The sequence below is a fragment of the Equus caballus genome, chromosome 2 (assembly GCF_041296265.1).
Source record: "Equus caballus isolate H_3958 breed thoroughbred chromosome 2, TB-T2T, whole genome shotgun sequence".
Lineage (NCBI taxonomy): Eukaryota > Metazoa > Chordata > Mammalia > Perissodactyla > Equidae > Equus > Equus caballus.
The window spans coordinates 47,659,991-47,673,500 of NC_091685.1; the positions used below are offsets into that span (position 1 = coordinate 47,659,991).

General features: G+C 59.1%; 1 protein-coding gene across 2 annotated transcripts in view; it reads right to left on the reverse strand.

Moving 5' to 3' along the window:
• Positions 1–217: 217 nt before the first annotated feature.
• Positions 218–13,510, reverse strand: part of SKI (SKI proto-oncogene) — a 78,327-nt gene continuing 65,034 nt past the window's right edge. Inside the window, exons 2-7 of one of the 2 annotated variants that reach the window (XM_023626097.2) lie at positions 8,112–8,237; positions 7,897–8,012; positions 6,819–7,081; positions 6,404–6,705; positions 4,668–4,898; positions 218–3,700 (exon numbers count right to left, since the gene is read on the reverse strand). In XM_023626097.2, coding sequence (XP_023481865.1) covers positions 3,512–3,700; positions 4,668–4,898; positions 6,404–6,705; positions 6,819–7,081; positions 7,897–8,012; positions 8,112–8,237 — 1,227 coding nt within the window. In that variant the 3' untranslated portion in view covers positions 218–3,511. 2 annotated transcript variants of the gene reach the window in all.

Below are 13,510 nucleotides of genomic sequence, written 5' to 3' on the forward strand. Positions count from 1 at the left end.
TGTAACCTAGGGGGACAGAAGGCATCCCAGCTGGGGTGCTGCCCACCCGTGCCCTGTGTCCACTCGGGATCAATGTAGACAAAAGGCCTCCATCATCTGATCAGCAGACAGACGCCCCCTTCCCCTCCCTGGGCTCAGGCCGAATGGCAGCCAGGAGAGGGGCAGGGGTCCCGGAGAAGAGAGGGCTCGGCGGGCCCAAGCATGGCTGTCCCGCGCGTACTGTCAAAGTCCTTTATTGTACAACGTCATCTGTTTGGGGGAGGGGCGCCAAAGGACTAACGGGTACACAGCGAAATAGATAAATATGCCAAGCCTTTTCTTTTTCTCTTTAAATCAGGCATTTATAAACAAGAAAGCATACATTAATTACATAAAAATAGTTTTCGAATAGTAGAGTAAGTCATCATATTGTCATTAGCAGCAGCAAAGGAGAAAACGGGGACGGCGATGCAGACGCTCCGGGCGGACACGAAGGTAGAGCTGTGTTTTTTTTCCTTAATTGAAAAAAAAATGTCGTTTGTGACTCCTGACTTAAAGCAAGAACGAGAGGCCTCCCTCCAGCCTGGTGGACGTGGCGCGGGGGGCAGGGGGGCGCAGGGGACGGGACAGGGGGACGGAACCTGCGCGAGCGGGGCGCCCATGGGGCAGGGTCGCTCGGAACACTGGCAAAGGGCTTCCCCGTCCCCTCTGGCAGATGAGCGTGCTCTTCCTCTGTTAAAAACAATTCAGAAAACAAGACAGCTACCGGGTAAGAAAAGAGTTTCTGAAAAAGGAACCACCATCTACACGTATGATACAACAGTGTAAAAGGAAACAAAGTATTTACAAGTCGTTGTTTTTACATCGGCTAGTTCTGTACGAAAAGCAGAGTATTACGTGTATGAGTTAGCTGCTCCATAGATATGAATGTTATTGCTGTTGGTTTTTTCCCTTCGTTAAAAATCTTTCAGCATAGAAACAATGAGTAATTAAACTGAATACACAGTCACTTCGATGATGGATATTCACACACAGGGAGAGTCAGCAGCCTGCAAGAGAGACTCTTCTTCTCCCTTCTGAGAAGAAACAGGACTGCAGCTGGGCAGACGGGAGCTGGGTCTCGGCCCGGGCAAGCTGGTCCAGAGCAGGCCTGCAGTCCCAGCTGCCCTTCAGACCTGGCCTCTGGAGGACAGAAGAGGCCAGGACAACCCCATGCTCCCTAGCCTCACCCGGGAGCTGCCCAGGAAGGTTTGAGCTGCTGGTGAAGGGGGAGCCCACCGTGTCTGTTTCCTGCCCCACCAGCTCGGGGGGCTGTGGGACCCTCAGGAAGGAGCGAGGAGGGCTGGGAGGGGCAGGCCTGGGTGGGACAAGGCCTCCCCAGGGCCCAGGTCTGCCCAGCTCTTGGGGAAGAGACGCCACTGCATATGCAGCTCTTCCTGACGTTCGGGGACAAAGCCGGCTGATGGAGGCGTGGACGCAGTGGCCAAGACGTGCGGGTGACCCGAGGGGACAGTGCGAGGGCAAGAAGCAGCAGTGCCACCCCCCACACACAAATGGGTAAAGTGTATCTCCCTCTGAAGCCTAAAAACTCAAAAGCAGACGGAGCAAACTGGGGTGCCTCAGGCAACAGGTCCAATGGGCCAGACCCCGGGGGCCCTTCGACCTCACTACGATTTCCAGACTTAGCAACAGAGCACAGCCACACAGAAGCACACTGACACACTTAAAGCTTTGCTCCAACTAAATCATTTAGTTTCCCTTGAAGAAATGACTAAAAAAACACAACTCTGGAAAAAAAAGGTTGAACACAGCATTCTGAGTGTTGCATAACACACCGACCCTTTCCATGACACGGTAATAATGCCCACTGAGGGATATATGTGCGGCAGAGGTTTAAAGTTCCATGCATACAGATTTAATAACTGCAAAAGAAAAACAAAAGCAAAAAAAAAATTTGCAAACGAACGCTGCATATACATGGTGTCCCTTCTGCATTGCACTTCAGAAGGGGGTCCAGCAGCACCCGGCCCCCCAGTAAACCAAGGCAAAACCCTGCAGACGCTGTCACCACCCAAGTCTCTGCCCGTCCTGGTGGCGGTGGCGATGATTTCTTGCGGACGTCTGTACCTGCGCCAGCTCCCTCCACCGCCTGTCTGCGCTCGCAGCTGCCACGGTGTTACAACAGAGTCAAGCAAAGGTTCCGGCGAGATCTTTCTTATCTGATTACATACGTTAGGATGGGCAGCCGCCTCCTGTCTACTGGGAAATCATTTTTCAAGCTTGGGCATAAGAAACCTTACACACTTTGCATAAACAGTTGAGAGTAAACGAGATTATTTGGAATAAATGCACGTAACTTATTTTGATAGTGGCAGATTCAATCGCTACTGAAGACAGGTATTTTGGGGGTAAAAAGACGAGTCAGGATTTGCTGTACAAGATGCTGGAAGGCACAGGACTACCCCCCGAAGTTCAGTCTTTGCATTTTCATTTTCTTGTGATTCCCTTGTTCAACCAAGCACCAGAGGGGTTTCCGAACACGCGAGCACTTAGGATGTGAACCGCTCTAGAAATCGGTCTGCGATATTTGAAAAGTAAGAACCTCAGTTAACGGGAATAAAAAGAGAAGGGAAGAGTTTTGACAAAGTGCAGTTCTAAATATACGTTTAAATGAACAAACAAACAAAAAGAAAAAGAAAAAGAAAAAGTGAAATAATGCTGTGTTTTGTTCCAATGCTGCAGCCTCAGTCCCAAAATGAAAGGAGCGACGTTTGCCGAACTGAGAAGGGGTCGCTGTGGGCAGGCAGCTGGCGTGCCTGCTGGTGGGGACCCGCCTTCCATCATCTCCCCGACAGATGACACCCCTCGGGCGCAGCGTTTCTGCACACACCTGCTGAGGGCGACGAGGCTGGGCGTGCGTGCGGCGTAAGGCGGCAGTGTTCCGGCTCATCGCGCACGGGCGGCGCACTCCTTGCTCTTCCCGGCGGCAGCACAGGAGACCTGGGTCCTTGTCGCTGAAAAAATAGACTCTGGAGAAACCCTTCCTGTCCTCACGCAGCCGCGGGCGCAGATGAGCTGTGATGGCTTCGAGGGGCGGGGCGGCTGCCACCCTGACTCCCTTAGCGGGTCCTCAGATGGCATCACTGTTGGTGGGGCTTTTAAAAGTTAGTCATTAAAAAACGTGTTGATTTTCTGAATATCAAGTCTCCTTACTGGTTTTAAATAGCTTATAACAAAAGTGTAAATGTTAGAATGTTCTGGCAAGCAGAGGGCCGGCTGCAGCCACTGAGCTGGCCTCGGCTCTGGCTGCAGTTGGGGACCCAGCTTGCTCACTTAAACTTGGCCAGTAGAAAATTTTGCAGTGGATTCCAAAAGCATGTGGTTCCAAACACTTGCTTGGTTGTAGGCACAGTAAGACGTTGTGCTGTGTGGGCTGGAGGGGGGCAGGCCCTGGGCGCAGAGCCCTGCGGCTGGTGCCCGGCCGCCCTCTCCCGCAGTGGCCGCACCCTCGGCAGCAGACAGTGGGGTCGGGCTAGGGCTCCAGCTCGGCCGTGCTCTCACCACCCGTGGCCTCAGAGCGAGGCCGCGGCCACAGCTGCTCCTGCAGCTCCTTCACCACCTTCTCCAGGTGCTCCCGGGCCTCCCGCTCCCGCAGGAGGTCGGCCCGCAGCTGCTCTCGATCGGCCTCCGCATGCTGCAGCTTCACCTGCAGGTCCTCGATCTGAAAGGGATGCCTGCGTTAGCAGCACCCACCCCACCCAAATGCCACCCTGGCCTGCCCCTCCTTCATTGCCCCAGGCTCACCCATCCCACTGCCCACCAGCACACAGGCTTGTGAGCGAGGCAGAGCCCAGCAGCCAGGGCCTGGGAGACCCTCTTGGGTTGCACCTGGACAGGAATCCAGACCTGCTCCTGCTACCAACCAGGCACTTGGAGCCCCTGGAGCTGGGAACTACCACAACTCCCAGAGCAGGGGCATGAGGGCCCTCTCCACCCGCTAAGGCCAGAGTCTCCACTGGGAGCCTGCTGCCAGGCCAGGTCCCCAAGGCGTCAGCAAGGTGGGGAGGAGGCGCTGCCATGCCCCATGGCCTAGACCCTGGCTGGGCAGGACAGCCATCCGGGATGGGCCGAGCCTTGCGAACAGCATGAGGGTGGAGATGCGGTCCTCCCCGAAGAACAGAAAGGGAAGTCTGGACTGGCCTGGGGACTCCTCTACCCTTCAGGCTGGCTCAGAAGTAGTTTCTCAAGCAACCAGCAAGGGGGAGGGGGCATGGCCGGGAGGGAAGCAGCCTCCAGAGTCCTGGCCTGTTGGCCCCAACTCCATGGAGAAGAGAGCCTGGGGCCTCCAGACACTGCCCCATGGAGAACAGACCCCAAAGCCCAAGAGAGCTTGCAGTGCCCAAGTCAGCCTGCTGGGCCCTCCACGCTTGGGGTGGACCCAGCAAGGTGAGAAGGGACCCTGAGATGCCAATGGAGCGTCTGCCACTTCCTGCCCAGACCGGGGACACTCTGGAGCCCTGCCATTATCTGTCACACAGCTGAGTCCGCAGGTGGCGCTCCATGGCCACGCAGGCATGGTGTGGTGCTGACCCTGCGAGTCTCAGTCTCCCCACCTGTCATGCAGGCACCAGGCCCTGTGTCTCGGGCAGCGTGGTGGAGCCCCCACCTTGAAGGCCCCACCCACATACCTGGGCCGAGTACTTGGCACGCAGCCGGCCGGCCTCGCAGCCTTTGTCACACACCCGGACCTGCCGTGCCTGCTCCAGCTCCCGCTTCAGGCGGAGCCGGGACTCATTGGCCTCTTTCATCTTCTTCTCGTTCTCAGCTCGGAGGCGCTCGATCTCCTTCCTCAGGTTGCGCTTTGCTTCCGTGGCTTCCCGAAGCTTCTCCTTCTTGGCCACTCGCAGGAACTCCAGCTCCTGGGAGGGGTGGGCAGCGTGGACACGAGGCTCAGGGGTTTGGCCCCCAGTTCTTCCCGCCACTTCCCACGGCTGGCCAGACAGCAGCTGGACTGGCACACCCGCCAGTGGAGCCTGTACCCCCTGCAGTCACCCTGCCACCTCCACTTCCCACCCTCCCGACGCTTTGGACGCTCCCTGGTGTCCTGGTCAGCCCTGACTCTGCGAGGTGCCCACACCAGGCCTCCCTCCGCCTTCACACACCTCCTGCCCTCCCCGGCACTCTGACCCACTCCACAGGGTCCCAGCGTTCTCCACCACCCCCTCCCCCAGGGCTCCCGTGACCTCACCAGCACCCGCATCTGGGCCCAGGGTCTGACGGCGGCTGCCACCCTCCAAAGGCGCGGGCCGCCCTCGAGCCTCCTCTGTGCCCTGCTGTGCACAGCCTGTGGGACTTCCTCGCAGCCCAGGCATCGTGCCATCTGGGGGCCCTGGGCCCCCCACGCAGCCAGATGGAGATGGCCACCCTTGTTATCACTGACTCACCCCCTGCAAACACGCTTATGAATATGCATGTGGGAAGTCACACCTCCCACCAGAAGCAGGAAAGGAGTGGTGGGGGCGGGGCGCTCCGAGCCCCTGAAATACACTTGGGGGAGGGCATCTGAAACCCTGGGGCTCTCAGGACTGCCGGGGTTGTGTTGTGCTAGGAGCACACGTGAGAAGCTGTCCCATAGCTGCCAGACAAGGGCTGCCGAGGTGCGAATTCAGTGACACTGGGTGGGCCTGAGCGAGGCTGCAAAGCCCTGGTGTGAAGGCACCACCCTCCCCTAGGTGCTGAGAAGTCTGGGCTCCCCACACTCATCAGAAAAGAAACAAGCAGTGTAAGCAGGCAGTGCAGGGGCACTGCCTACAGCTGAGGACCAGCCTGGGCTGGCTGCACTGTCTGCCCTGCTCTGGGCAAGAGGGGGATGCGGGTGTGGCCCAGACATCCTCAGGCCTCCAGCCCCCTCTTCAGAAGAAAGCAGTCCCTGCTCTGGAGTCATCTAGGACCTGGTGTGTGGGGAACGCGAGGCAGGGTCTGGAGAGGCCACATCAGCGTGTGCAGGTGCCTGGAGCCCTCTCCTCCCAAGGTGAGGCTCTTGGAGCCCCCGCATTCCACCAGCACACTTGCGGCTGAGAGGTGGTACTGGTGGCACTACCTTCTAGAACAGAAAGCTTCAGGAAACAACCCCTCAAAGTCATTTCTGCAGACAACAGGCCACGTTGGCATGTGTGTGCGAGGACCTGCTCTGGCACACTCAGAGCACAGAACTATCTTGGGCTCCTCACTAAAAACAGCCCAGCCCTCAATGCCCCCGAGTGACAGGCCAGCTTCATCAGGGGCTGAGCCAGGTGCTGAGGCACGTCCCGCAGGCCCCATGGAGGGGAGCCGTGGGCAAACTCATCGCAGGGGCCTCCTGCAAAGCCCAGCACCATGGCCCCCACTGAGGCCCCTAGGAGAAAGTGGAGCGTGGCGGCCGCACCTGGTGGAGGCTGCGCTTGGCCTGCAACGCGGCACTCAGCTTCTCCTCCTGCTTCACACGCATCTTCACCACCTCGTGCAGGAACTTCTCTTTGGCTTCCTTGGTGTCCAGGCCGCCCTCCAGGGCCTGCCGCAGGTGCTCCAGCTCCGCCTCCAGCCCGCTGCTCGGGGTGTCGGCAGGGGCCGCCGCGTCGGCGGCAGCAGGGGCCACAGGAGGGACGTGCACGCCCGGGGAGCTCAGGTCCTTGGCGGAGCTGGATGAGGTAAAGGATGGAGAAGAGAGCGAGGACAGGGAGGAGGTGACTACAGAAACAGACAGAGACAGAAACGCCGAGTTAGCTGAGTGTCCTCTGCACCGCAGCTCCGCTCCCGAGGGGCGGCGGGCCGGGGCAGACATGAAGCCGACTCACACTTACATTCCTCCCTGCTTTCTACTTCCACCTCGGCCTCAGAGTCCTTGTCGTCCTCGGGCGCGGCTACGGGCACTGGCGTCTCTGGGGCTCCAGGGGTGTCCACGGCCAGCTTCCGCTTCCTCGGCTGGACACAGGTGGCGAGAGGCTCAGGGGCCCGGGAGACGACAGTGGCACAGGGTGGGCTGCTCACAACCTTCTGCTGGGCTGGTGGTGCCAGAGCCACATTGGGGGCCACACCTGTCTCGAAGCTCTTGTAGGAGTAAAAGCTGTGGGGGCATGGTGGACATTGGGGCTGCAGGTGTCTGCCCTGCCCCTCCACCAGCAGCAGGACCAGAAGGCTGGCCATGCCCCCCTGGAAGGTGTGAAGGAGGAGACACTTGAGCCAGGGCCCTGGGGGAAGCTGGCCTATGGACACGAGCCACCACGTCCGCGATGGCCGCACCAAGCGGAGCAGGTGCAGTAAACTCCAGACGCCACGGAAGACAAGCTCCCCTGATGCCAATCAAAAGGACTAATGCTTTTACGACTGCCTTGACTGGGAAGCTGGGGGCCTGGGCATGGAGCCCACAAAACCACCTGCACACCATGCACACACAACGCTCCCTGACGATGAAAATGAGGAACCTGCCTCGCTAGCTGCTTCCATCGCCATGCGGCCCCCAGGTGGACTCGGGTTAGAGCAGGGACGGGGTTCCACGCTGGCCTGAGAGTTGGGGGACCACCACAGAGCATGACATGTGTGTGGGCAGGATCAAACCGCACAGGACTCCGGGCCCCACAGCGTCTGTGGCCAGGGTGCACTACTTTGCACTCTGGCCACTGGAGGAGAGCCCAGGGTCTGGTGGGAGCGGCAGGTGGGGCGGGCACCAGTCCTCAGACTCACACAGTGACAGCTGCTCTTGAAACATTCCTGAATCAAACTGACTCCATTTGTTTGAAAAGAACAATTCTAGTCAGCTCAGTAAAGGAAACATCTCGTTCACCAAATAGTTACTGACCCTGAGGTGGCAGGACCAAACCTGCGACCTCGCTGTTGCAGGCCTAGGGTGACCACTGGCTGCCACGCATGGCAGGCACTCACCTGTCTCGAATCAGGGCAGGGAGGTGCGGGGAGAGCTCTTTGTCACTTGTGGAAACTGCAGGGGACCAGGGTCGGAAGGCAGAGAGGCGCTGGCGAGGGTGAACACAGCCCAGGCTCTGTGGGGCAGGAGGCGCCCGTGTCAGAGGCTGGGGTAACTGTGCCAGCGGCCCACGCCCGCCCCCTGCAGGCCCCACACCCGCTGCCCTGCACAGAACCTTGCTGGAGGGGCTGGCCAGAGTCCGCAGCCAGCCAGACTGCTTGTCCTTTTCAGAAGACGTGGGGTGCTGGGAGGGGGTGTCATCTGTTTTTCTTATGGAGGCTGGGGGCTCGGAGGAGACCTGTGAGTGACAGAGAAGTTTCTTTTAGCACTTCCAGCAGTGTCCGCCCCCTGGGCCCAGGGCAGGGTCCCGCAGTCAGCAGACAAGCGTGCACAAGGTGTGTCCAGGGATGTACAGACCCCGACCCATGTGTCAGAGTGGCTGGGTGCTGCCCTGGCTGGACAAGCCATTTCCATGAGAATAGAGTGGGCACCGGTGCACTGTTTGTGGGGCTGCTGTGCCATGACCTCACCCCACAGTTACAGAGGATTCTGGGTAGGGCGCCAAGGCCCACTTCACCTTACCCAGAGTAGCTCCACTTCCCCAGGACTCAAGTGAGTTCTTAGCGGGGACTCAAGGGGACGGGTCCCTTGCCACAGCCCTGTGCATGCGCTGGGAGCTTGGAAACAGTCGGCAGGAAGCATGAACCCTTTGACAGTCGGTTCAGAATGGACCTGTTTCCACCACAAGGTGTGGCCAGGCATGGGAGGGGACAGCTCCCAGCGGGCAGGCTCAGCAGTGGCCAAGTGTGGCGCCCTCCATCAGGGCCACTCAGAGCTTTCAAGGGGTGTTGCACAGGGTCCCAGAGTTCTAGGTTTCACCAAATAGAACCCATTTCAAAGCTCTGTGTGGGCCTGAGGCAGCTGCACCACCGGGGATGCAGAAAGTGCTCCATGGAGGTCCTCCACCCCCAGGAAGGAGCCTCCTCAGAAAAAGGGACACCCTCGACAGCGACCGGCCTGAGCTTCACAAGAATGGCCGCCTCCTGTCTCCCTGGGTCTCACGTTGGGGGAGGCTCCTCAGGAGCCCAGCACTGTGTCTGTCAGACACTGCAGCTCCAGACAGACAAGCAACATGGACACCGTGCTCCACATGGCCTCCTGAGCCGGCGTCGAACAAGAACAAACTGCCCCAATCTGATGGCACAAGATTCCCGAGGGACACCGTGTCTCTTCCCAAGAAAAGAGAATGGTCTTTGGAAGATGGACGGTGGTGCCTCCCTCCAGGCTGGGGCCTGAGCAGAAGCCACAAGGGGCTTGGCCATGTCCAAGAGGCCTCAGGGGCCAACCAGGACAGGTGGGCCAGGGTCCACGCCATGGACCAAAAGACTAGAGGCCAAAGGGACAATGCCCAGTCACTCTCCCAGGCCTGACCTCAGGACAAGGAATATGGGGGGTCCTCTTGCCTACAGCCAAGAAGCCTCAGAGGGGAGAACATTAATGGGGGGCGCTCCTCCCACCTCCAGGAACACTCGGAGAAAACACTGTATCACAGAACTGACGCTGTGGAGGTGCGTACGGCCCTGGGTCGGAGGCTGAAGAGCAAGAGGCCAGTCAAGGTACCTCGCTTACCAGGGTTGTCACTATAAAACTGAGGACACACAGGGACACGATGCAGGGACACAGCATAGGCTGGACCCTGGACAGAGAGCCCACTGACCAAGGGCCTCAGGGGAAGATCCCGCCCGGGGCCCACGGAGCGAGTGAGCCAGCACGTGTGTGCATGCACTGCCCCCTCCATGTGAGCCCTGCAGCCCCTCTCAGGACAACTTCACTCCAGGAAAGCACAGCCCTCAGGCCCCAAGGAGGAAAGACAATGACCTCTGACATGTGAGACAGGAGGCTGGTGCAGGGACACACTGGCCTTTGTCCTGGCACAGAAGCAGCTGCCCTGACGGCCTGGAGCCCTGCAGCCAAGAGTTAGGTGCACGCCCAGCCCCTGGGGCTGTTTCAGAGGTGAGCCCACAGGCGGCCACAGGCAGTCTGCTCAGACACAAAAACACTCAGCGTTGCTTTTCAGGGGAAATGAGTCCTGGTGACGTCTGGTGGAGCCCAACCTCCGCCTGCATTGTCCAGACCCCTCCCACCTTGGTGAGCGCAGACAGGGCGGGGGTCAGTTACGCCGGCAAGGGAGGGGCTTCCTGTCTGAGCAGATATGAAACGAGGAGGAAACCAGCCGTGTTCTCATCAAGAGCAAAGCCGCAGGCCCAGCGCCGGCTCCTACCAATTCCGAGAAACCTCAGAGCACCTTCTGGGGGTGTCAGACAGCCTCAGCTGCAGGCCACAGGCCGCCCCACACGCCTGGCCGGCAGGGAACGGCACCCAGCACCCAGCGGCCCTGAGCCCCATCCATGATGGGGGCAAGGTGGCATGCCTGTTCAGGGACCCCGCCAGCAGGCACTGACCACTCAGACCTGTCCTGTTGGTTCCGGAAAAAGGGCTGGAGCCTCCCGCGGCCCTATCCACCCCCCACACCTGTCGTAACTCTAGGATGGGGAGGCGTCTTCAGGCAGCTGGAATGACTCAAAATGCCTGTAAAATAAAAACTCTGGGGCCGGCCCTGTGGCCAAGTAGTTAAGTTTGCACACTCCACTTTGGTGGCCCAGGGTTTCGCCAGTTCAAATCCTGGGCGTGGACATGGCACCACTCATCAAGCCATGCTGAGGTGGTGTCCCACATGCCACAACTGGAAGGACCCACAACTAAAAAATACACAACTATGTACCAGGGGACTTTGGGAGAAAAAGGAAAAATAAAATCTTAAAAAAAAAAAAAACCCAATGGCACCTTCTATGAAGCACAACTCGTCCTCGAATGGGGACTCGTGACAGAGAAAGAAGTGTGACGAGGGATTATGAAACAAGGCCAGCGCCTCCACCAGGCCCGGGTGGTGCCGCAGCTCCTTCTCACCTGAGTCTCTCAAAGCCCCCGGAGGGATGTTTCTTCAGGCCTGGAATGCCACCGTCCCCAGCAGGGCCCATGTGGGCCCCAGTGTCAGGAGCTAGTCCGGGACAAAGCTGTGCCTAGTGACAGCCCACGAGTCCCTATTCCGCGAGGTGTCAGCAAGGAGGTGAGACTAGTAGCCTCCCGTTTCTGACCCTTCTCGGCACCTCAAAGCCAGACCATGGGGGCCCACAATCCTCAAGGGTGGAGCAGGGGGCTAGGCCCAGGACACACCCAAGCAACAAGCCAGGGCAGTGGACAGGTCCCCTGCCCTGAGCTTCAGGCGAGGAGCCCACTGTCAGCCCCACAGTGTATGGAGGGGCTGCAGCAGCTAGCCACAGCATTGCCTGTGGCCACCTCCCCTCAAGGGCTCCAGATAGACACCACCCCATGGCTCCAAAGACAAGGGGCAAGAGCACATGCCACCAAGCAGCAGTGCCTGCGTGCCCACATGCATACACCCCGGAGCAGGATGTATGCCACCAGATGGAGAAGTCCACAGGGACAGTGCAGAGACGTCAGTCCCAGGAGACCCCCGTCTGCCACAGGGCAGCTGAGTGCCCACCGTGAAGAGCCAGCTGTGGACAGCAAGGGTACCTGCCCATGACCTCTTGGCAGGGGCCTGGGTCCCTCACCAAGGAAGAGAGGACACCTACGTCTGCCCATAGAGCGAGCCCCACTGTGTGGTTCGGCACGCTTTACCTGAGGACCTGTGCATGTTTGCAAAGATGTGGGAGGTATGATTTGAGGATAACTTTACACCTGTGACCTGCACTGTCGACCTAGGCCAGGAGTGTGAGTCAGGTCAGAGGCACCAAAATGTGCAGGCCACCAGATACGGTGGAGTGGCGGTCAGGATGGCTGCTGGGGCTGCAGCCACCCCTCAAGACCAACGTAGAGGAGAGCAGGGTAGCTGAGGGGGACGGCACCCATCAGAAGCCAGCACAGCCTTTGGTGTTAGCCCTTGGCCTTGTGCTCACAAAGGCTGTGCGGTGCCTCAGTGCCTGAGCCCTGAAGGGCCCTGCAGGTCGCCCCTAGCTGAGCAAACCTGTGGGGGCTCCTCTGTGCAGGGAGAGGACACTGAACATCCCTTGGGGAGGCCCCAACCCTGTGCTAAGGCCCCAAGGCAGGGAAGAGGTGGAAGGGAAGGCTCCGACGATGAATTACTTGCATGGATTTCTGAGTCCCCTCCCCGGCACTCACTGGCAGCCCCAGGTGCCAGCAGTACAAGAGCAAGCCTGGCTGCTGGGCCCTGACCTGGGTGTCTGGGGACCACACAAACGAGCACTCTCGGGAGAGATGCTGTTGGGAGCCTCACCCATATTTTCTGGAGGCAATGAGCTCACCGTGACTCTGCATCCTGAGGCTGCCCTGGGATGTTCTACAAACTCCCCCGCTCAGAGCCTAAACCCAAGACAGTTCCCCAAGGGCTGGCCCTGCCACCTCTCATGGACCATTTCTTGTGCGCTGCCTGGACATCTTAAAAAGAAAGAAAAAAACATACATGGAAGAGAGGAAGGGCGAAAGAACATTCCAGATGCTGGCTGATGGCGCTGGGCTGAGGCCTGAGCACACAGCTTAACTTCTGCAAGGAGCTCTGGCTGCTGCACTAGATGCTGACCGTCCCCCAGCTACCCAGTTCTGGGGGGACCCTGGGAGTGCAGAGTGGCAGCTCCCACCTGACCGCAAGGCAGAGTCAGAGGCTAGCCAGGTCCAGAGCCGCCCAGCGTTAACCCGGATGGGACAGACGAGGGGAGGTCCAGCAGCAAGGACAGAACCAGCCCAGACGCATGGGTTCAGGAGAGCAAGGCTGGCCTGGATCCCCAGGGTCCTGGCCTCCCAGGGCAAGGCCTCCCCTCAAAGGCACAAACACTGCAGGCAGGACTGGGAAGGGAAAACTGTCCAAGCGCCAAGGCACCCAAGACAAGGCCATGTGCTGACGTGCTACATCCACCATGGAGCTCGCAAGGGAGGGACAAGAGCCACCCCAATTGGGCTGTCCAATAGGAGGAAGCAGTCACTCCGAGTTAGTGGGAATAAAGTCACCAACCCCACCCAGGTCCACAGACCTCGAAATTTATCTATGGAACCTCGGGGGACATGTGAACCTCAGGCTAAGGACTCTGAACATGAGGGGATTAGCATTCCTCCTCCTATTAAAACTAAGGCTGCAGACATTCATGGATTAAGCAGCAGTGACACCAGTCTGCTCAGTGGGTGCCAGCTCTGCTGTGAGAACAGCCAACTGTATGTCTCTCCCTGTGTCCAGAAGCGAGCATCTGCGCAGGGCAAACCATGGTTTTAGCACCTCCCCACTCCACAAGCCCTGGTGCCGACCCCGCCAGTGGGATCAGGATCTGGGGCTTCCTCACCCTCACCTGAGCTGCCCCCATCCCCTGCCATGTCTGCGCCCTCAGCACGCAGGCCATCACCAGGCCTCAGCATCGCAAAGGCACACACTCGGAGCTCAGCTACGTGTGCAGGTTGCTCACAACTACGAAGGCCACTGGCACATGCTGGGGAACACAAACAATCAGCCCCAAAGCAAGGAGTACCCCGCCGCCGCCCCCCGCC